A 23,266-nucleotide genomic window follows, 5' to 3' on the forward strand; every position below is an offset into this window, starting at 1 on the left:
TAGAGAGGCGCTGCCGTCGTGTGAGCGCATGGAAATTGCAAATCATGCTGAACCACTGGCAGCTTTACTTCTACGAAAACAAGCTGAATCCATCCAGCAGTGCAGTCCAAACATGTAAATATCTCATCATACTTGCCACTATTTTCTCCCACTTTGGCTCTAAAATAAACAAAAATGCACATTCTTTTGCACATATGGTTTTTCTTACCACAGCAACTCGGCCAAGAGAAAACTATTTGTTCATTGTGAACCATGTGTGAGGGTATCTAAGTTAAGATTCTGTTGCTTTCACAAAAGATAAGGCTGGAAAATATTATGAATCTGACAAGTAGATTGCGAGTCAAACTAATACTTAAAGAATGAAATTAAAAGAACATAAATATGTGACTCATTATAGAATTCCATTATAAAAACATATGATTGGAAAGATTTCAAATGCAGAGACTAATTTTAGACTGTCAAATATACATAAAAGCACAAGTTTAGGATCTATTTATGTTAGAAATTATTATTTTAAATTCTAAAAAACTGTGGAATGATCAAACCCAGAGCTAAGTGTCACAATTCTATACAATATCATTTGCAAAACATAACTAAAAATGTATCAAACTTGGTAGCTCCCCGTAGAATATTACAGTATATGAGACAGATCATTTATTTTTGAAGCACTGTTAAAATAATTAAAACTATGTACTAATGATCCTAATAGATTTTAAATTTGTATTTTAAAACAAATTAATACAACTGTTCCATTTTAGCTCTTTATATGTTAAAACAACAACAACAAAAAAAGAAAAATTGCAAATGAGACATGCAGTACTGAATTTATTCCAATTTAGATAATATATTAACAGAAAGAGTGGGGTCTAAATATAGATCCCTGTGGGACTCCACCACATCATATGACAGCAGACAGAACATACTGGCTTAAATCAGGGCTATGCTTTGAGCCAACCTTCACTTATGTCCAAAAGATATGTGTGAGGCCCCCAACCATGAAGAAACACCCTTTTATTGTCCATTGCTGACAACAAAGGGACAGCAAAATGTGACGGTATGCACATAAATTTTGTTCACCTTTATTTTTTAGAACAAATAAGCAGATATAATTTAAAAAAGACAACACATAGAAAACATGTCAACACCAATATTCTGCTTGAAGATTGATGTTGACTGACATGCAATGTTTAAACTAGATGCATCATATCACCGGTTTAATGACAAAGCTGTTACGAAAAAAAATATATTATTATTATAATGAAAATAGAAAGCTGCCCAGTGCATAGACACGTTCTGGGAGACGGAATTTCTTTCTACGCCCCTGTTGATACCTTTCGCGTTCACAAGTCCTCATTTCTGGTGCAGACTTTGCGCCAAACGTAACAGAATCGCGGATTTTCCATCAGTGAAGCAGCGCAATCGTTTTAAAACCCACTTTTTGTGTAAGAAAAATGAAGCAATGCTGCCTTTGTGACTTTAGGTACGTCCAATCATTCTTACACCATGTTTAGAGATGGGGGGTGAGGAAGGGAGCTGAAATTAAATGAAAATAAACGCAACAAATAATAAATCCTAGAAGTTTATGTTTTTAACAGTGACAACCCAGGGGGGAACATGAGGACCCTCCACCCCTCCCTTCCTCAACCCAGCCCGCCAGCCTCATCGTCAGAACAAGCTGCTTGTAACTCGACGCTGCTGCTTCTTCTTGACTCACTCACATGGTAAATGGAAATTTCCATTCTGCTAAATGCCCAGGACCTGAGAATCCTGCTTTCAGAAGTCCACCTCTCCCTCTGCCTGCTGCAGCTGCGCTCCGCCACCGCCGTCATATAAGGTAAGCCCCGAGCATTGACAACCACTTCTTTACTTTGGTTCGGGGTTTTTTCTCCCTCTCTTCTTCCTCCCCAACCTTTGGGGTGATTATCTGGTTAATTCCGGACACCATATTTGACGGTGTGGAAGCGGGCCGTTTAATTCCTGACCGCTCCTCCGCGCACAAGGTTGCAGATCTGATCAGAAAAAAATGTGAATGTTTTTTTTTTTTACTTTTTTTTGTTTGTTTTTATCAGGTTTTTAAAAGAAACCTGCAAAATTTCCACTTTCAGTATTTTTATCGGCTAAATCTAAGCTTCCTTTTTCGTTGTGGTTTCGCTGTTTGAGCGCAGCCGCCATGCGTGCACGATTCTTTATTTAGAAAAGAGCCAGAAATCCTGGCTCCTGTTGATGTTTTGGAGCAACTTTCTTAAAGCAACCAGTTGATTTTCTGCACCAGAACTATGTTTGCATGCTTCTGAGTTTTGCATTCTCTCATCTGAAAAAGAGCAACACAAAGACTGCATCTTGAAGCTTCTTTGTGTCTGCTCCACACAAAAAAATATCATATGGACGCATCTGATCACGATTATTCAGGGAAAGATAAACAGGGATTCAGATTTATGTAATCAGAGAAAGTAACCAGGGACTAATAGCTGTGCTGTGACTGCAGTCACAGGCTTACTGTCATGCTTTGCTTATGCAACCCGTTTGCATTAGCTTATCTTTAATTTGATTTTCCATAGAAGAACTTAAGTTCCTCAGAAGTCCCCCTCTGCCTCTGATGTCCACAATAAAACAACAAGGATGGGTTTGATGTTGGCCCGGAGGATTTAGGGCTGTCCTAGAGCCCAAGTCACAGGGGAAACATGAACGGATTGCTGGGATGCTTTGCATACTTGGTTCTCGGTTGTTTACCATAAGTTTTAATGAAGCAAGAACTCTTTCTGTAATCTTCAAATTGAACATTTTACTACAGCGAGCTGGGCAGTTTGCAGCAAAGTCTGGGAACAAATGGCACCAGTCTGGCTTTAAGAATGTATTTGTGGTGACTTCAGGACCTGCCAGTAGCATTCTTCAAACTAAATATACCTCGTTGCCACACAGTCACTTCTCAGTTTTAAGCCAGTTTGCTTTTTGCTTTTTATTACTTACATAATAGTTGAAGTTTCCCTAAATGGAGCTCCACCCACAACACTCTTTAGATTGTTCTAGTCAGAGGTGTAAGAGAAGCCAAGTGGGTGGGGTTTGTGGCAACAGTGGTATTGTAGCTCTTTTAGGCAGACTGCAACAACTTAGTGAACTCCACATCAGTATGATCTCTTCCTGATCGCTTTTTTTAAATTTAGGAAGCACTGATGATTGACAAGAGTTTAGCTAAATAAAATTAAATCAATGAAGGACCCCCCCTCTCTCTTCCTCCCAAAAAAAGACTTCCTCGTAGGTAGAACTTTCTCCAGTGTCTTTTCAGTGGAGGAAGTCATTTTTTTTCATTCTCCCAATACTCATTAAGTCAAATCTTCTAAGTCTAGAGTCATAAATCTAACATATCCCCAAGTTGGAGTTTGGACTGTTCAACAACTGAAAATATAGTCTTCAGTACATCCACCAAACATAAATCCCAGTGAAAGGTGCCAGTCAATTAGCATCTCTGGCAGATTTTATATCTTTGAACCGCTGACAGGCATAACACTGTGCAATCACGATTTGTAATCATGTTCTTTTGGTGTTTGAACACACGACAGCCTTCCATTGCTAATGTTTTTAGCACCACAACCACAAGCAAATCCCACTCATCTTCCTTCCTCCAGCTAGAACGTGCTCAACTCAAGGTATCGTATCCTTCCAAGGTTCGGCTTCTGTGACCAACTGAAAACTGCGTTAGACGTCTAGTCAAGGTCTCAGGGTGTTTTTTCAAAAGGAGACAATGTGGAGAGTTGAAGTAAACTTATGTTGATGTTGCCATGACAGATGTGACCAGCTGGCCAATGGGTTTAAGGCAAGAACAGTTTGTAGCCTTCGAGGTGCATTGAGTCAGGCATTGCAGCAAAGTGTGCCAAGACGGAACAGATGACTGGTCTTGAGCCAAGGGTACTTCCCTCAGCAGAGGGAACTCTTATCAATTTATAAAACCTTATGAGGTTTGTTGTTGTGGCTTTGTGGTTGTTTTTACTTTTTCACATTGATGTTTTTCAATTGACTAACAAGCAAGAGGCACAATTTGTGACACTAAATGCTCAACAAATAGACTTTAGCTGCCATCAAACAGACTGAAAGAGCTTCCGGAACAGAAAGTTCTTTCAACTTCTTGAGAGAAATGGGAACTAGGGGCCTCACTGGAGGATGACATACCTTCAAGAGTATGTAGGGTAGCCATTTCCTCAGCAAGGCCTTTCCTCTGTTTGCATCCTCACCACAAATAGGAGCACGTAGGAGATGTGAAAGCCTGCTGAAGGTCGGCATACAAATCATAATCTCTCTGACAAATTTAGGACCAACCTGCAGGCTTCACTCTGACTTTGATAGACAGAGGCTGCTGGGTGTTATTTAAAAAGCGTCATTTTCTAAATTGTTTTTACACAGGTCAGAGAGCTATATGAAAGAAGCCCAAAGGACAGAAGTAAGGCAATAGAATGCTAATTGTTTTTCCATTACCATGTAAAGCACCAAAGTTGTCGCTGTAGAACAGCGACGGTTCAAAGACTCAGTGAAGTCTTTGGCAAAAATGCATAAACCTTATGACTGGAGAGATCATTTCAAGGGACCAGATTGAAAAAAGATTTTTTTGACTTTGTTTATTCCAAACATCCTGCATTTAAAACACACCACAACGACTTCAGTACCAGTACAGCCTAGATCACCAATAGAGACTGGAATACCAGCACAGATTGGAGCACCTGTTCTATAAATGCTGGAGGCTAGCCATGGATATGTGCTTCTATTTGGCAGTGGACGAGCTCTGAAATGTCGGTCAGAGCCTGCCGTGCGGCTGCTGGCCGAAGCTGAACTGATGTAACCTGGACCGCAAACGACCAAAAGAGCTGCAAGCCAGATGTCGATTCAGTTTCAAGGGAGTGAATATCGATATCACACAGGATTCCGAGCGGCCTTTGGCGGTTTGTCAGGAAGCTGCCGTCACATTCTGTTCAAATCTGGTACAATGACAAAAAAAAAAGCCTTTCAGTGAGTTGAAATGTGGATAGAACCAGAGGCTATGATCAAATCAGGGTAAAGTATGTTCGCTTTTTAAGTTTTATTGCTTTTGTTAATTTCTTGGATTCTTGTATTAAACTCTCCTGTCCTCAGTGGTTCAGTCATAATGGTAGATTGTCTCACTGAAAATCCCAGATTTTTTTATCAAAGTTTTTCTTTGCATGTTTTTCATCCAGAAATTTATGCTAAGACACAAATGCTCCTTTAATGCAAACATACCAAGATGTATTTGTGACTATTGGAGTAATTGATCACTTGTATACTCCCAAGTAGAGAGCTCTCTTTTTTTAAAGAAGCTAAAATAGGTCCAATTTTTGTAATTAACTCTCTCGTGCTAAGTACTAGCCTGGTAAAAAACTAACTGTTTGCTCTATGCTATTCACTTTCTACAGAGGTTGTAGAAAAACTTTAAATTGAACTTTTGTGAAACTGGAAAATACCTGATTAAGAAATAATGTTTTTTTTTTCTTCCAATGCCTCCTGCGTTCAGTTACATATAAGCTAAACTCAAGGTTCCTATCATCAGCTGTGTAAAAATGACATATTGCTAAAGAAAAAAACAAGACGCTGGCGTCATTTCTGGAATACACAACGAGAGATCGATAGCCACTGATAAGATGAACAGATGTGGTCCGTTGGGTTCATTGTAGACTAGGGCAAACTGGGGTTATGTACAAAAGGGCAGGATGATGTTTACTTTCAAGCCAGATAGCCTTGAATGTCACTTAAAGAGACTAAAGTCAGAGGTCTTTGATTTATTTCAGACTAATCTCTGAGGTCATAAAACTTTCCATCCAGACAGTTTCTTTTGTCAGAAACCTCTGAGCCGTTGTTGAGCTTTTGTTTTTGAAACGTCTTTCGTAAAACCATCCCACGATGACCAAAAGTCCACTGATCCCTTCCATCTCGGTGCACTGTCCAAGGTGTGTTGCACCACGACAACACGGGTGTTTTTCTTGCCTCAAATCACATGGCTGTTGGTTGTACAGACCCATTGTTATTGGTTCATCCAAGCTTTGAGTCCCAAAGCCGACTAACCTTTACAAACGTTTCTGTGCTGTCGCTATGTATCTTGACAACTTAAAAGATTTCAATTCTCTCTAAGTCTGTAATCAGATATCCAAGCAGTTGTTATTTCTTTCGGCACTGACCCAACTCAAGTGGACAAATACAGCCAGCAAGATCATAACAGTTGCTGATCATCTGTGTCAGAATGTGTCAGCCTTTGTTTTGAATGTCCACACTTGAAAGTGTCGCAAAGGCAACCGCCCTGCTCCTGGATGTTAACAGGAGTTGAAAGCCAGAAAGACTGGCTTTTTCTCTCTCTCTCCAGCTACCCATATGCAAAGCAGACCCCCTTTGTAGAGATGACGGCAGCACTGTTGGTTTCAGAAAGTGACTGAAGAGGTTGGACAGGCAGGCTTCTCAAGAGAGATGCAGAAGGAAGTGGAATGCATTACATCAGAAGCACCGATGCTGTCTGAAGTGGAAAAATGTGTCGGCTGTTGCTTTTTAAGTTGAGACAAAATAATATTCCGCTGCCATGAAGAAAGAAATTTTGAGCCAACACACATCTTCTGAGAAAACCTAATGATATGCAGTAGAGGTCTTGTTCTGTACCAGAAATCTCTCTGAAATTTAAATTTCATTTAGTTTTTTTGTTTTTTGTTTTTAGTTGTCTTAGCTGTTGTGGTGTTCATCCTGCCATGTTAGACACATGCTTCAGATGGTTTTTCACATTTTTCTCACAAAAAAAGTTTGACTAAACCTGAATTTAAAAAATACTATGTGTCTCTATTTAGCCAAGGCACTTATATTCATAAAATAAATGTTTTCTGATCCTGGATTCTTGTAAACACCTGTAGCTTTGCCTCCAGAAAATCTTATTTGATATCTTATCGAGACTTTTTTAGTCCAGGTCATGAACAAGCATCAAAATAATCCTTTACTTTATCGACCAGCTGTTAGCCAGTCACAGTATTACCATAGTGCTTCACAGTTATTTAAATCTACTCTTTTAACTTTTTTTTTTACATTCTACCTAAACTCCTGCCTGATTTTTTTCCCAATTCTTGCAGTCAATTTGAATGTAGCAGATACAAAAGAAACACATTTTGAACTCGAAGCACTTATATGGCAACACATTGCTTTGATTATAATTCTTGGTATGCGTGGAAAATGCACCAACAGGCATTCATGGTATGTGTACACCTTAGTCTGGTGGGGGTTTGAGGTTAATATGTGATTATTAGCCTTTAACCTCTTGTGGTATATAGTTAATTAGAGTATAATGGTACAGAAATGTAGTGACTATAGACTGCAAGGGGTTAATCGTGACGAGGGTTTTTAAGAACTTTTTTCATCCCAGCATTCTCAACCAGTCTGGTTTTACTCACGGACTCGTGACATAGCTATACAACTCAATAACTACTTCCTATCCTACTTCAAAATAAGAGCCTCGAACATAGATACAGGGTGCTTAGCAAAAAGGATGTGGCTACAAACATCAATGTCTAACAGCAGGTTCCAGCATTATTGTGACTTTGCCAGTTAGTCAACAACTTTTTCATAGAGCCATTCCGAGAAGATTGGGGCAGTACTTGTCGACGAGAGGTGGGCCCAGAGCAGAAGCCAGAGGCAATAATCATTTACATAAAAGAGACTGAAAGGACATAGAGGGTTGGACAGAGCACTCTCTGTTCCTGTATACACAGACAAGAACAGTAAGTAAAGCCACCTGATCATTCGATTTGAACTGGAACCCAAACGTGACACCATGAAGTGTTTTTCACAGATCACTTCTAGTGTCGAAGTTCTTTTCTTCTAGCTTGAATATAGAAATGGATCCATGTTCTCGGCCCCTAGAAACATTGATATTTTTAGGTGCGCAACATCTACTATATCTGTCCTCAAACATCGCCATCTTCCAGCCCCCTGTTGGGGTGACGTTAGCTCATTGATGCATTCTGGTCACAGGTGATTGGCTAAATACACATGTGAAGACCCCCATACACTTAACGGACAGCGAAGCCATCTATGGAATGCACCTGTCATGGTTGGGAGTTTACTATTTATAGGAATTTGTGTTTTGCTTCTTATTTAAGGAAACCTCTGAAGACGATACCAAGGCCTGTTGATATGCAAATGTTTGTTGCTGTTTTAACTATTTATTTATCATTATTTTTATATTAGGAAAATTCAGAAATTGTAAGTGTAGTGCTTATCGTGTCAGCAAATAAAAATAGTGTGGAACAAAAATTCCAGACTTTAAAGATAAAAATCTGAACTTCTGACAAAACTCATTACAATAATTTAGAGTTAGTTGTGCTTGGACTTCAATGCGTTAATTTTGAGTAATTGATTACATAGATTTTAATGTGTTAAAAATTTTAAAGTAAGTCAAAGTCATAAGTTGGGGGTGGGGGTTCGTACAAAAGTTCCAAGCGGAACCTTTGTATTTGCGTGTTTCTGGTACGCCCATAAATCTGACACACAAACAACATCTGGAAACAACAGCGATGGACAACAAAGTTGCTTCTATTGAAACCGATCTGATCGGACAAAACTTTAATCCAACAAATTATCTTTTTTTTTTTTTGTTACAAATTATTTAACTGAAGTCATACAGTGTCACTGGTTTGTTGATATCCAACCTGTCAAAGGTTCAAGTATACTGTAACTATAGCAACATTCCAGCTGCCATGTTGGATTAACAAATGAATCTGAACCCTTTAGGCTTTACAATTCTATCTTTAGGGAACATTCCAGCAGATTTTTCTGACTTGAGTTTCCAAATCTTAATGAAATACCATTTCCTCCATATTCTAGAGGCTGATGGTCTAGATCGAAACACTGGATCAAATATTCGTTCTGATTCTCTAGAAGTTGGAAAACATATTGAAGCACTCTGCACTCATCCAGTTCCTCCCGGCTGATAATTGAGGCTGTTGTTGAGATACGAATCAGTCCGGCAGTTTGCCCGCTGTACGATCCGTTGGCGTGCGTGTTCTCCGGCGTTACGACACAAACCCCACAGAGATAAAGAACCCCCGCATTGACGCGAACATAACCTTGGCTAGAGCAACATCCCTGCAGCTCTTCCCTCCGATTGGTCAGGCAGCGGCACGGCCTACCCTACCAAACCCCTGACGGTCACCGTCAGTGTGCAGATGTCAATAAGTGTGTACGGCTGACTTCTCTGTGTGTGTGTGTGTGTAATCAGTTGGCCATTATCAGTAAGTGGCTCTGTTTGGGACTGGTCTCAGATCGGTACCAGAGTGTTTGACCAGACTACATTGTCCAGAGAATAAAACTGATGAACAGGTCATGTGGTGTGTCACATGATCAGATCTTGAGGGCATTGAGGGTATTTAAACCGATAGACCCGATGACTTCAGTCTGATGGTGGCAAATCTGGTGTCACTACCCTGTCTGTCAACTTGTCAGCCCATATGTATGTCTGTCTGTCTATATGTCTATGGGTTTTTCTCTATTTATCTATTTGTCTGTATGCCTATTGTTATGTCGATCTTTCTATCTGACCATCTCTCTATCTTTATGTCTATCTGTATGTCTGCCTATATTTCTATCTAATTTCTTTACAGGGGTCACGGCCCTGTCGGGTTTTTTTCTACATTCCACGAAGGAGGGGCCCACACACAGTGGGATCGCCCTCATAGGCTGAGCGCGGCCCTCCCTCCTCTCCTTTAAAACGCGACTTCTTACCTGAGTTTTACTAAAGAGCCGCACCTCCTCGTTTTAGTCGCTCGTCTGTCTTCTGTCTTTCGGCTTCAAATAAACTGTTTGAAAAGAGAAAAGCAAGGCGCCGACCGGATCGGACCCTCTTTCAGAACTATCCCAGTAAGTGAGCCTAAATGTTCACTGTGTTAAATATTATACAGAGGGATTTTAGGTGAGGATTTAAAAAAACAAAAATAAAAATGTAGCGGCATGGCTGAGTGTTTAATTTTCATGTTTTCACTGCAAAATGATTGCATTTGCGTGCGTGTGTTTTTGTTTTATTTTGTGGGAGGTCAAAAAATAAAAAATGGAGATCTTTTAAAAGTCTGACCCAGGCAATGCCTGAGAGGATTTTACAGATGGCTGATGCAAGAGTTTGCTTTGGGTGGAGAACAGACGAGGAGAGCTTTGGAGGAGTTTTCTCCAAACGTGTGTTTGGCAGAAATCACATTAATATATTCTATAAATCAAAATGAAACGTAATAAATTACAACCACTAGATCTCATCATACTGAGCGTATTTGTGCATGCTGTGTAATCACATGTGACTTCTGATGTGTTTACTTTCTATCTGCACTGAAGCATGAATTCATTTGCATGAGGAATCTGTGACGCCTCGTTTAACAATCCAGTTTATATTTTCAACCATCAGCATCGATCGAAGATAAATGCATCTGTTTGACCATGTGAAGGTGGCATACATGTCATGTTCATAGAGCGCATTGACTCACAGTTTCAGCAATAAAACAGGAACCATAAACACAAACGAACCTTTGACAGATTTTCAGCTCGGATCGCTTTTTGAATTTACTTCTGCAATATGTTCTAGTTACGTTTTGTCTTCTCCTAGATGTATACAGTTCAACTTATTTTATATAGTACATTCCTCAGCATTCTTCTTCTCATGTGAAATTAACCCGGTCGGACGTGTTGATCCCCTTCTGGCAGCAACAGGCGCAAAACTCCCCGTCCGGCTCGTTTCTGCGCCGCCATCGAGGCGGACGCGGTGATTTTAGTGTGTGATCGTTGTGGTAATGGAGCTTCTAAATCTCCTTTAGCTGAAGGATTCAAGGGTTTTTATTGTGACAGGGCTATGGAAACAGGAAGAGTGACAGTCACTCAGCAATGCCAACATCATCTGCAGGAAAGTGTCATGCTGTGGGCCAGCCTGGTGGAGATGGAGTCACATATGTTTACTTTTGTTTGCATAATGGTCCTTCTGTTGCTAAATAAAAACCTTTGTGCTGGTTTCCACTTGACTCTGTTCATGCCGCTGCAATATGATGCAAAGAGTCTGTTGCCCAAACACTTCCTTCTTGAAACTGTTGTTGATTCAAACACCTTATGGCATTTCTCAATTTGTTCTTAAGCTCAGATAACTTGTAGAAAGGAGCTGGTACTGCTGAATGATATTTAACTTGTATATACAATTGGATATTTGACGTTAAAAGATTTATTGTATTAATCTTTGATTTTTATTTGAGTTTTAAAGAGCATGAAGACACTTAGAAATGGATTTAAATATGTTTTATATTAGTGGAATAGTTTACAGTTCAACTTTTAGGTTAGAAAAGCAGTCAGATGTGCTAATTGTTAGTATTTCCTCTTAGCATTACAAAGCTAGCAATGCTATCAGCCTGTAATTCTGATAGCATTACAAGGTAATAGCTGTTGCTTGTAGATATCAGCAGAAATTAGCTAGAAGCTAGTAATGCCATCATGTTGGCTTATAGCTACTAATGCTATCAGTTTCTATCAGCTGCTTTCAAACTCTTCATCAACCTGCTTTCAATCAAAGGTTTGATAGTACAATTATTTTTTTCATGAGTTTTTGTGATTTAACACATCAAAAATACAAATTACTGTAGCTATTTTTAAGTTTTTACACGCATGGCAGTCATATTGGATTCTTAGGTTGGGTTTTAAGTTCCAGGCATAAAGGTTTTTGTTTTTTTCTACACCACTATTAAACAAATGAGTATAGAAAAAAAGTTAGCATTAGGCGTGGGCTTTAAAGAGTTACTTTTCAAAACTCCAAAAGATGTTTGTCATTAACCTCCCATGGTTTAAAGTAATAATGAGATGCCAGAGGAACTGCCAGAGTTTTTTGTGCGTTGCTTAATATATTCTCTTGTAGTGTGAGTTAATGCTTCCCCTCCCCCGTCTGTTGCTGACCATTGCAGGTCAGCTGTCTGAAAGGAAACCATTCCCATGTCTAAAATAAAGATAAATGTAGGATTTTGGAAATGACTTTGACCCCCCACAGTCCCCCCCCAAAAAAAAATAACAAAAGATCTAGATACACAGCTACAACGAAACTGAATATTCTTACACTTTGTTCTTGATAGATCATCTTAGCAAAAATTTTGATTGGTCAAATGCTTCTTAACTCATAAATGCCACTGTGAGGACTTTCTAGGAGTTCTGAACTTAAATTTTCTTGTGAGGTAAGAAATGTTAGGACAAGAAGGAACCTTTTAATTTTTGCCTAGTGGAAAAAATTAGTTCCTGTCTTTTTTTTTTTTGTGGAGTGCGTAGATGTGCCACTTATTGGTGTCATTAAAGCAGAGTGGACCAACGGTACCACATGTTTATTGCAACTGCTGAAGTTGAGGAACTGTGTGCTTCTTCTTCGTTTGTTTATTGAAATTAGCCGGTCGTTGAACATGGGTACTGAGTTGCTGGTTATATCCAGACATGTAGTCATAGCAACCTGAAGTCACTCTTTGTAGGGAAGAAAAAAAGTGACATGTCTTTACAGTTGGTGTAGTTATTCCCATAGCTCAGACTTACTCGGTTGTTTGTTTCTTCTTTGGTCGCCGTGTACCGTTGTGGATCTTTTTCCTCGGACTGAGTCAAAGAGTTCTTTGTGTGAAACACCAACAACACTGTAAATCATTTTAGCAGTAGCTGCATTAGAGTCATGCCTGCCTAATTCCCTGGCTTTGACCTCTCGATTACACAACATATTGATCAGCAGCACAGACAGAAAGCAAAAAGTAAGTACTCAGTTTGGCGCCTCCTGTTCTCTGTGGTTAAATTTGTATTAAACAACAAGTGAAAGTCAACATGCACTTTGATCCTTGTCGTGTCCTAAGCTTTGGTAAGGCAACGTCTTCATTTCAAAGTTATTCTTGGAGATGTAGGACTTTTTTTGACAAGGGTGCTGCTAGAAATCAAGGTGATTAAATCCATAGTGACATGTTTAGCCCGGGCTTTACTCAGGGCTTCTCGTTTTAATTAAATCCTATGAGTTCCTCTGAGGTGATCCACCCAACAGCAGGAGACACTGTGCCTTTTCTAAAGCCGCGCTGGGCTGCACATTTTGATACACCCAACTTTTTAGGAGAGAGGAATTTTTAGACTGGCCTTTACAGCTAAACTGGAAGGAAGCCAGACATGATACAGTCTACTAACATAAGTTAGAAACGCTCTCCTCAAGGTAGCGCCAGAGTGGATTGTGGTTCCAGAAAACCGTTTGCAAGGTAGATAGCTCTGTTTCTTTTTCCTTCTTCATCAAGGCCAAAAGGCACTGGGGGAGGCTGATAAGACGGCCAACATGCCGCCATTCAGGTCTGCAATCAGCTGCATATTGCCACTCCTTTTCGTCAACTTTTCGCTTTTAGCCCTTTAGGGGAAGACGCGTTTGGGTGAAGAACTCTGCAGGTCTGAACAGAAATCTAAATAGTTTGTTCTTTTCTCCATTTTCTTTTTAGGTTGTTTTTTTTTTTCCATTTTCTAGGGTATCAACATTCAGTCAAGCTTGAAGAAGAAACATTTTGCGTCAACTCTTTGTGACGACTGAGCGCCGAGCAATCGACCGAAACAAAGGATCCTCGCCTCTCATCCCGCTGCCTCCATCATAATGCCTGGAGTTAGGGAACTCATGGAGCTGAGGAGGGTCCCCATGGAGGCCGACGATGATAGCACCGCCAGCTTGGAGGAACATTTCAGAGGCCCCATTGATGTGGAGAAGTCCACCATCGCCAGGTCAGCAAAAAAATATATGACCAAATAGGGAAGCAGAGGTAACTTTTTGTTACTCTACATATCAGATCATCAAAGTAAAACAGAAAGCATTTTTTCAAATGACAATTATTAAAATATTGAAGGAAAGAAATCTATCCAGACCAACCCTATGCAAAAAAAGTATTTGCTCCCTAAATCTAATGCTGTCATCAAGTGTTTGCTGTTTCTGGTAAGGAGCCATTTAAATATGTCTGGAGGCTTTTTGGTCTACTGTTGTTTGAATTCAACTAAATGAAAGTCCAGGCTTTGACGGTGTCACACCAACACCTTTTATTTGCTGTTTTGGTGGGTTGCCATTCAGAAGTACACTTGCTGGTGTGTTTTAGATCAGTGTTTTGCTCCATAAGATAGTAAGTGCTCTTGATTTCTCCTTCTCAAAGATTTTCCAGTAGAGAGCAAAATGAATGGTTCCGTCGCTCAAGACAAGTTGTCCAGGTGCAAAAGCAACATAACAACCTTCAGGGTCTTTTTCTGAAATGTTTTGTTTTAAGTCAGATGTAACACACACACACACCTTCCCGAAACTTTAACTTTTGTCTCCTCAGACTAAAACCATTTTGTAACTATGTTGCACATCAGCTCAGGTTACATTTTTCTGAAATGAACATTTGTTTGATGATCTGAAATGTTTCAGTAACAGGCGGAATCTGTGAAGGGCCTCCAGTATGTCTGTAAGATTCCAGTGTATCCTAAAGATTTGATTCCTTGGTCTTCCAGCAGTCAATATATAGACGAAAATGACGATGGGGAAGATGACAGGTTCTTATCAAATGGGCTGATGAAGAAGAAGAAATATGAGGAAGAAGAATATGTAAGAGAGCTCATCTGTCACTACAAGTATTTAACCAACATTAAAATAGCAAAACTGTAAACTCTCCATCTTTTCTCTCGGCCAGCATCCGGGCCACGCCTCCTTCGGCATGTCGGTCTTCAACCTGAGCAACGCCATCATGGGCAGCGGCATCCTGGGCCTGTCCTACGCCATGGCCAACACCGGCATTGTTCTCTTTACGTAAGTCCAGAGGCTCCTTCTCGTTGCAAAAAGAGTGTTGTGACATTTATGTGTGCATGACTCACATTGGGAAGTGGTGTTGCTCACAGGGATATTGCTAATGTGTTTATGTATTGACCCTTTGCTACTGCGTCACTTAATCATGAGGCGCCATGACGGACGTCAGAAGTAAGGGACGGGAGTATTGAACGGAGCAACTGAGGTTGATGTCTCTGCCTTTGCTTCTACTTGTTCAAGTCGAGTTAGTTGGAGCTCATAGATGGCGGTATTTGCAAAAGTTGGAAATAACCTTCTTCCTCCTGATGTATTTGTTGATTTGATTAAATCGCCAACTTTGCCTGAATTCACACTACATGGTTCATACCACTACGTTATAAACAATGTTTCCCCTTACACCAGAGCTGACTTAAATGCTTACAAAACCTTTAGCTGTCCTCAGTAAAAGTTATTCAAGAACTTTTTCCAACCGTGCAGCATCTATGACCATTTTTAAAGCTCAATCAACTAAATAAAAGCGAAATGAGGTTACCACCCGGTAGTTTTGATGGCCGGCCATGGAGTAGGCCGCCTTCTGAAGAGCGCAAAAAGTCAATAACATTCGATCATGTGTTGGTTTGGATGAGGGTTAGTTGTCGTCTTCTTGTTGACTGGTAAAACATTGGGCAGCCCTTCCTCACTGAGACTGGCAACATCTGTCCTCAAACATTATTATCAGGATCAGCTATGAGACAAAGCTCTACCTTCAAGTCCCAGCAGGTTGGGTCGGATCCGCTGCTGGCGGCTGCTCCTGATGTACATGTTCTGTTCCTGTACTTCCCGTATCACCCTCCTGACACAGTTAGGCTATTTTCAGCGGCCAAACGCCTGGATGAGTTGGCATTGCTCCGACATGACTCCACAAAGGTCATGCTGGAACCATGCTAAAGTTGACAGGACACCGTGTCCCACAAGGCTAGCTCACCAAACGACACACATCCCAGAGAGACCTTTCTGTCGTATTTAACTGAAAAAGCATGAAAACGTGCTTCATCTTCACTCTCTGTCCGTCTTTGTGTGCAGAATCCTCCTAGTCGCTGTGGCCATCCTCTCCTTGTACTCCGTTCATCTTCTCCTCATGACGGCAAAAGAAGGAGGTTGGTGTTACTACTGAACATGCATCTTGAAGATGTGGATGTGTTCGCTTGTTTTATTTTAACAGTTTCTTTCTTTAAGTGGGTGGGGAAAAAAGGAATACACTTGATTGTCTTCATGTTTCTGCTTGTCTGCATGGGCAGGATCTCTGATCTACGAGACGCTGGGGCACAAAGCGTTCGGTTGGCCGGGAAAAATGGCTGCCTTCATATCAATAATCATGCAAAACATTGGAGGTAAATGTGAATTCGTAGCGCATGTGTGAGTCTGTCTGGACCTGGAGTTAGAGTTTGTCTTGGGTCAAATTTATCATAATTGGAACCTTTCAGGAATGTGTTGACATGCTTCCAGCCACGTGCTTATGAGAGCTTTAATGCAGTTTTATCTACACCCACACTGAATTTAGAAATTTATATTTAGAGATGTAATTTAATCAGAGTACAGGGTTATGTGATTGACACCTTTCACAATTAAAATGAAAGCATTGGATTATGGGCGAAAGATCAACACAAAGTAATGCTTTTAACCGTGAAGCTGAAGGAAGAGATGCAACTTCTTCTGAAGTTTGTTAAAAAAAACAACTTAATATTCAAAAGTGAATATGTTGGTTTGGATTTGTCTTCAGCCTCTCTGCGTTAACACAATGCATGTCTCCCTCAGCATGATGCTGCCAGCACCAGGCTTAACCCTGGGGGAAAATGTGAGGTTTTTGCCACACCTAGCATCTTGTAAACATTCGCTTGTGCTAAACCTGTATGGTGCTTCTCATTAATTTCCTTTCAAAAACGGCTTTCTGTTTTTCCCACGCTCTGTAACGAAGACCAGATGTGTGGAGAGCAGTTTAAGTCGGAGGCCTGTTTCCAAATTAAGCCGAGGATCTCTGCAGTTACAGTTAACTATGTTAATGACTCGGGACGAATTCATGCAAATACAAAGTGTTACCTACCGTTGTCCTTGTCCTCTTGCAGCCATGTCCAGCTACCTCTTCATCGTGAAGTACGAGCTCCCTGAAGTCATCCGAGCCTTCTTACACTTAGAGGAGAATTCAGGGTGAGGTCTGCTCTCAGGGATCTTGGGCAGTTTTTACTTTTTCTTCTTTTCTTTTTTCTTCTTTTTTTTAAGCATTCCTTGAAGTCTCAGTCTTAAACCTGCGTTCTGTTTGCAGGGAATGGTACCTAAACGGAAACTACCTGGTGGTGTTCGTGTCCATCGGAATTATTCTGCCGTTGTCCCTCCTGAAAAATCTGGGTAAGTCCAAATCCTGTTTCACTGTGTTGCATTTGTTCAGCGAGGTTCTCACTAAAACAAGGGGGAAAAAATAGGCTTAAGTACTTACATGAACAATAGAAATGGGTTATAATCTAAAACATAATTCATTTTTTCTCTCTTCAGGTTACCTGGGCTACACCAGTGGCTTTTCACTGTCTTGTATGGTCTTCTTCCTGGTTGTGGTAAGTTGAGCCTGTTCATAATTTCCTGTTAAATTTTTTTTTTTTTTTTTTGGAAAAGATTAGACTTTCTTTTAACATGTTACAATGCTTTTTAAAAGCTAGAATTTGAGCTAAAAACTGTGAGTAATGTCTCAAACAATGTTTGACACAATTTAAACCTTAAAAGTAGAAAACAGTCTAGAGTCGATTACTTGTTACCAAGTTATGGCAACATTCCATGCCAACAAGTGCATTCCATTAACTTATTTTTTATTACAGCACTGTCACTGCATTAATTTCAACTTCATTCTCTCTAGTTAGATTTATAGCTCTCCTAAAAGGTAGCTAGCCAACATGGAAATAAGTTTTTCCAGCCTGTTTGAACATGTTAGGGTTTGTTAAAAAAAACAAAACAACAACAACAAAAAAAAACAGGAATCTGCAATAAAATGCAAGTAAATGAAAATAATAACAGTAACAGTCAGTAACTCACCCCTTTCAGCAGTAATCTGGAAGAAATTGGAAAAAAAAATTGTCAATGAGAAATAATTTTGGATGAAAATAGAGTAAAATGCATTCCCAGGGACTAAACTTACAGCAAATTCAGTCAAGTGAATTGTAGGAAGATTGAGTCACCTGAACTAAAGCTTATTTAAAAAAAATAAATGTGAATAAAATGGAGTTTAATTGTGCTTTCAAAATTAAGCTAACAGTTAAGCTAGCATAAGCTAGGTGTATCTTCACGGATCAACAAGGAGTTTATTTTCATTTAGTCTTTGACTTCAGAGAAAAAGCTAAAGTTTGCTATTATATAACATGAAAAAACAACAAAAAAGTCATTTAACTTTTGGAAATGTAAATTTTCTAGCATGTTAGCTTGCAGCTGCTAGCTAGCATGCTTGTTCAAGCACACTGAGTGATTGTTTCATTGTTTCCTGTGCCCTCTAGTTGCCAAAAAACAACATTGCTAACTTAGCTAGCAAGATGATTAGTTTACTAATTAGTGTTACACAGTAATACATGTTCTTTTTTGTAACTATTTTTATTTGTGATATGAACAGATAATGTTATGGGACAAATAATGTGTCTACACAGTTGAAACAAGGTTTTTATATACAGTATTTTTTCTTACTGTGTTACTTGAATCAAACTAAGCTGTTTTTATATCAGTCAGAACTACCAACCAAACTTGTTTGGTAAAGCCCAGTTTTTTTTTTTTTACTTCTCCTAGATTATCTACAAGAAGACCCAGCTGCCCTGCCCTCTCCCTTTCATGTACTCGTCCAACCTCAGTACGAACGACAGCGACATTTCCAGGCTGTACGCGCTACGACACAACATGTCGCAGTTGGACTTCTCGCGGGCCGACGTCTCCCCAGTGGTCACCAGCAACCAGGGCGACCACCACACCACGAGCGTCCACTTCGAGCCTCACCCCGACGACGAGGAGATGTGCAGGCCCAAATACTTCGTCTTCAACTCACAGGTAGGGGGCGAAGGAGGGCCAAGAGTGTTCTTTTCCGCTGGGTCTACTTCTAATAAAGGCTGGATTCCAGGAGTTTGCAGAGACATGTTTGGGAAAGGCGGGGTTATTTGAGGCGTGTCTTGGACTATCGTGTGCTTATGGATTCATGCCTGGGCTCTTATAATCATAAATCATGATAAGATTTTGGCTTTGTGTGGACTTAAGGTGAGTCACCTCTGATTCACAAAGGTTTGCAGTTTTTACTGTCCGGGTTCCTACACAAGTAGAAATCCTGGATTCTTTCTAAGTATTTTAGGAGAAGCAGCCTTTTTCACCTTTGACCTGAACACATAACTCACATGGCATCCGATCAGAATTGAGCCAGCCAAAAAAAGAAAAAGCTGTCTCTACTCTTTGTGCAGGGAACCAGCGTGACTTAGGAAGCACAGAGTAGGTGTTGTCTGTTTTAGTATATTTTCCACGTTTTGCTACATAGAACAAATTTTACTGCATTTTATTGGATATTTTAATGCAATAATCACAATTAATAAATGTTTGAATTTGTGTCCAGACCAACCCTGACTCAAGCTCACTCAGATTAGATGGAGAGAATACCGTTTACATCTTACTACAAAATCTCAATTGGAAATAGGTCTGGACTTAAACTAGACCATTGCTATACACCTCCATGTTTCAGGTAGGGTGGCCAGGACTAACTAAGCAAAGTTTTAAATCTAAACATTCATGTGCATAGAATGTTTTTTGTTCTTGGAGCATACTATGCATTTATTTATAATATTTTCCATGAATATAGAACTCGGGTTCTAATTTTTGATGGTTTAAAAGTGAAAACTTGTTTGTCAGCATTTGTTTTGATTGTAAAGCTCATCCTTCGGTTTTTTTTTTTGTTTTGTTTTGTTTTGACCCACAGACTGCGTACACTGTCCCCATCCTGGCCTTTGCATTTGTCTGCCATCCTGAGGTGCTGCCTATCTACAGCGAGCTAAAAGAGTAAGCGCATTTTCTTTTATATTGAGAACTATCGTCTGCTTTTAAAAAAAAAGAAAAAAAAAAAAGGAAAACATTTAGCTGCCTTCTGGCATTGGATAATTATTTGTTTTCTGTGTTTGTAGTCGCAGCCGGAAAAAAATGCAGAGGGTCTCCAACCTGTCCATCCTGGCCATGCTCATCATGTACATGCTGTCGGCTCTGTTTGGCTACCTCACCTTTTATGGTAAGGGCAGTGAGCTACATAAGATGGATATTGTAAGTTATTTTAATAAATGAAATCATAAATTAAAAGGTTTTTTATTTCCTTAGTTTATAGTCAAAATTGACTTGACATTTTAAGAGTGACAGAAAACAATCAATCTGTGAAGAAATACTTTTTATAAGCACTTTATCCAAACAGTTAGCGTGCTAGCTTGAGCTAAAGTCTGCAGGTAAATTTAAGTCTCTCCAGCTAAAGCTAACTGCTAGCTTTTGGGATTGTTTTAAGTGTGACATGACTGCTCTGTTCCACGTCTGTTGCAGACTTTGTGGAGGCCGAGTTGCTGCACACCTTTACCAAAGTTTACAAGTTTGACACCATGCTGCTCCTGGTGCGCCTGGCTGTCCTCACCGCCGTCACGCTCACTGTCCCCATCGTGCTTTTCCCTGTGAGTACGCCACACTTTGAACACAGCAGCGCTGTGTCTGTTCTGCTCGCTACGTCTTCTTTTTATTATTATTTATTTAATGAGAACTCTTTTAAATAGAGCACCACCCCTTATTGCAGTGCGGCACGACATGGGATTTCAGTCGGTTCCACTTTCATTTGAAACATTAACAGTTTGATTTACGTCAGAGCACTTAAGCACACGTAAACACACACCGCCCTTTTAAATGTTAAATGCTACGGTGTGTGTGTGTGTGTGTGTGTGTGTGTGTGTGTGTGTGTGTGTGGTTCTCCTTACAGAGTCCGTTTGTGTTCGTTCTGGGGTTTTTTTGTTTTTTTTGTCATTTTCTGGATGGACTGGTTTTTTTCCGCTGCCACTCTGGGCAAATGAGTAGAACATGTTGTTCGGTTGAAACTCTTCCTGTCGTCATTCAGGAACCCAAGCACACAGCCTATGGTTGTAAAAACCCACACCTCATTATTGCACTAACACGCATTTAACGTCATGTCAAAGATTTCCGCACCACACACTGTGCCGGCTAGTGTTTTTTCTCAATGTCTGCTCATATTGGGTCACATGACGTGCGGCCGCCAAACCTTATCGTCTTACTCATATTCATTCACACATGTGCCCTTCTTCCTACCATCTCCATATATGGTCACAGGATAATTTTAGACTGCCCCTTATCTGACACCAAGAGAACAAAAAAAAACAGCTCCCACTGGTCAGTGGAAGTTTCCTGCCTCCTTTAGGCTCCAGAACACACACCAACACATGCACACACACACACTTGAGATAATGTTGAAACATTATGTGCTTGTACTGAAGTTGTAATTACACATGGCTGCCACTAAGAGGCAGCACATTTTCTTTTTTCATGGTAACTGTATGCTGTATACTGCTGCTTTATAAAAAGTGTTGTTTCATGATTTTAATACAACAGTAGGATTTGAACTCTATATCAGTTTTACCATTTAGTAATCTAGCTGATGTTTGGGTGTTTTCTTTTGCTTTGTTTAGCTGTTTTTCCTAAAGCAAGGTGTGGGAGGACTCCATGTTTCCCACCCTAACTGAGCAGTGGAAAAACCCTCACCCTGACCTCCTGCGAGATATCAGAGGCAGGGAACCAAGGACAAGCGGGCAGGGGGAGGATAGTACATTCCTCGACATATCTTGTCTTACAATCCGCCGCACTAGGGTGTCCGTTCCTCGAAATGTGTTAGTAATGTTGGGAAATCAGCTTCTGGGTGTTTTGAGGTGGGTGAAATGGCTTATGAGGACACAGGCTTGGCTTTAAAAGAACATCTTAGTCGAAACACGATTATAGTGAAAGGAAATTGACCCGGAATGCGACTTTTGGCTGCAGTTGAAAGCTGTAATTAAGCTGGTTACTACATGTAACTTTTTCACTAGCTGTTACGCATTTTAACAGAACTGAGAGTAGCTAATAAATTGTTTAACAGAATGTGCCACACACTAGCTAACGTATCTTCAACTCAACAGTGTTTTATTTTAAACAAAAATAATTGTAAAATCATTTCTATTTTACGGCAAGAATGAAATATTTAGCAATAGTAATGTTTCTTTACCTTTAAATAGTAGAAGCATGCTAGTTTTAGCTATAGCTAAAATACATGTAATATTTAGCCTAAATGTTACCTTCCAGTAACTGTGTACCACATAACTAAGCTATTTGTGTTTAACAATTAAACATTTTAAAACCTTAACTTAGCTCTAACTAAAGCTAACCCCTCTTTATGTTTTTGATAAAAGAAGTAACTTTGAAGTCAAGAAGGAAGAACATCATCTTAGAGGCCTAGACATAGTTAGCTAGCTAGTTTTGGCAGTTGAATGCTGCTTGTAGTTTTTAGCTAGCTATTATCTGTAATTATGTGTTTTGATCTAATTAAATACTAGCCAGTCATTTGTATAAAGAAATGCCAACTATGAGTTAAGCCTCTTTGAAACACCAACATTTGTCTTAATACCTACTTTGTTTTAGCATGAAAATAATCAAAATAAATTAAAGCAAGCTAGTTTTAGCTTTAGTTAAAACTAAAAATATTTGGCTTTTGGAATTTTTGTAGTGCTTGTAAAAAATTGGCTTCCGGACAAAAGGGAAGCATTTAATATATAAAAAAATATAAATCAGTTAGTTTCATCTTCATGCTAAGGAAGTAAGGTATCAACTACCCCTTTAAAAAAAAAATAATAATAATAATAACTGAGCTTAAGGTGATTCTGTTTTTAAAATTGCTCATTGTAGAAAACAAGCAAAAGAAAGAAAAAAATCTTAAGTTTCTTCTTCTTGATGCTACATTGTTCTATAAAAAAAAACTATGGAAATTACTTTCAGGTAAAAGTTTTATCTTCACGTTAAGGATTACATAATCACAAGTAAGTAGAAATGTGATAAGAACAAAAGTTTAATAAGAAGCACAGTTGGAATGCATAAATGCAGGTTTCATCAAAAACGTCATCAAAATCTCATTAAAATCTTTGTGAGTGCTTTCAAAACTGGTTTTAACCTGTATAAAACTACGGCTGTAAAATACATGAGTCATTGGCTTTTCACATAAATTAGTTCTAACGAAGAACCTGTCGCTGTCAGCATGCAAATAAATGAGCCAGCTTAGAGCTGAGGGAGCGCAGTACTCCACTTGGCATTCTTATTAGAGAGTCGCAGGTGTGCAGAGTTAGGAATGTTTCATTAACTCACCATAACTATTCATTCTGTTAATTAAACCGCTGCTGCACAGTGGGGAGACTGATAAAG

General features: G+C 39.6%; 1 protein-coding gene and 1 long non-coding RNA gene across 3 annotated transcripts in view; one reads left to right on the forward strand and one right to left on the reverse strand.

The window, feature by feature from the left end:
* The first annotated feature begins 1,626 nt into the window (after positions 1-1,626).
* Positions 1,627-23,266, forward strand: part of LOC103129152 (sodium-coupled neutral amino acid transporter 4) — a 29,688-nt gene continuing 8,048 nt past the window's right edge. Inside the window, exons 1-13 of one of the 2 annotated variants that reach the window (XM_007540134.2) lie at positions 1,627-1,834; positions 13,482-13,755; positions 14,512-14,605; positions 14,691-14,806; positions 15,866-15,939; positions 16,081-16,173; positions 16,906-16,987; positions 17,103-17,185; positions 17,330-17,388; positions 18,599-18,853; positions 19,764-19,843; positions 19,966-20,066; positions 20,366-20,490. In XM_007540134.2, the coding sequence (XP_007540196.1) occupies positions 13,631-13,755; positions 14,512-14,605; positions 14,691-14,806; positions 15,866-15,939; positions 16,081-16,173; positions 16,906-16,987; positions 17,103-17,185; positions 17,330-17,388; positions 18,599-18,853; positions 19,764-19,843; positions 19,966-20,066; positions 20,366-20,490 (1,287 nt within the window). In that variant the 5' untranslated portion in view covers positions 1,627-1,834; positions 13,482-13,630. Of the gene's footprint in view, positions 1,835-9,433; positions 9,886-13,481; positions 13,756-14,511; positions 14,606-14,690; positions 14,807-15,865; positions 15,940-16,080; positions 16,174-16,905; positions 16,988-17,102; positions 17,186-17,329; positions 17,389-18,598; positions 18,854-19,763; positions 19,844-19,965; positions 20,067-20,365; positions 20,491-23,266 lie in introns of those variants that run through there. The other variant, XM_007540133.2, reaches the window with a different exon arrangement.
* Positions 10,047-13,475, reverse strand: LOC107834111 (uncharacterized). The gene is made up of 2 exons (XR_001659892.1): positions 13,183-13,475; positions 10,047-12,630 (listed from the first exon to the last, which is right to left on the reverse strand). It is a non-coding gene; the product is annotated as an uncharacterized LOC107834111 (long non-coding RNA).

The sequence above is a fragment of the Poecilia formosa genome, unplaced genomic scaffold (genome assembly GCF_000485575.1).
Source record: "Poecilia formosa unplaced genomic scaffold, Poecilia_formosa-5.1.2 Scaffold520, whole genome shotgun sequence".
NCBI classification, from domain to species: domain Eukaryota; kingdom Metazoa; phylum Chordata; class Actinopteri; order Cyprinodontiformes; family Poeciliidae; genus Poecilia; species Poecilia formosa.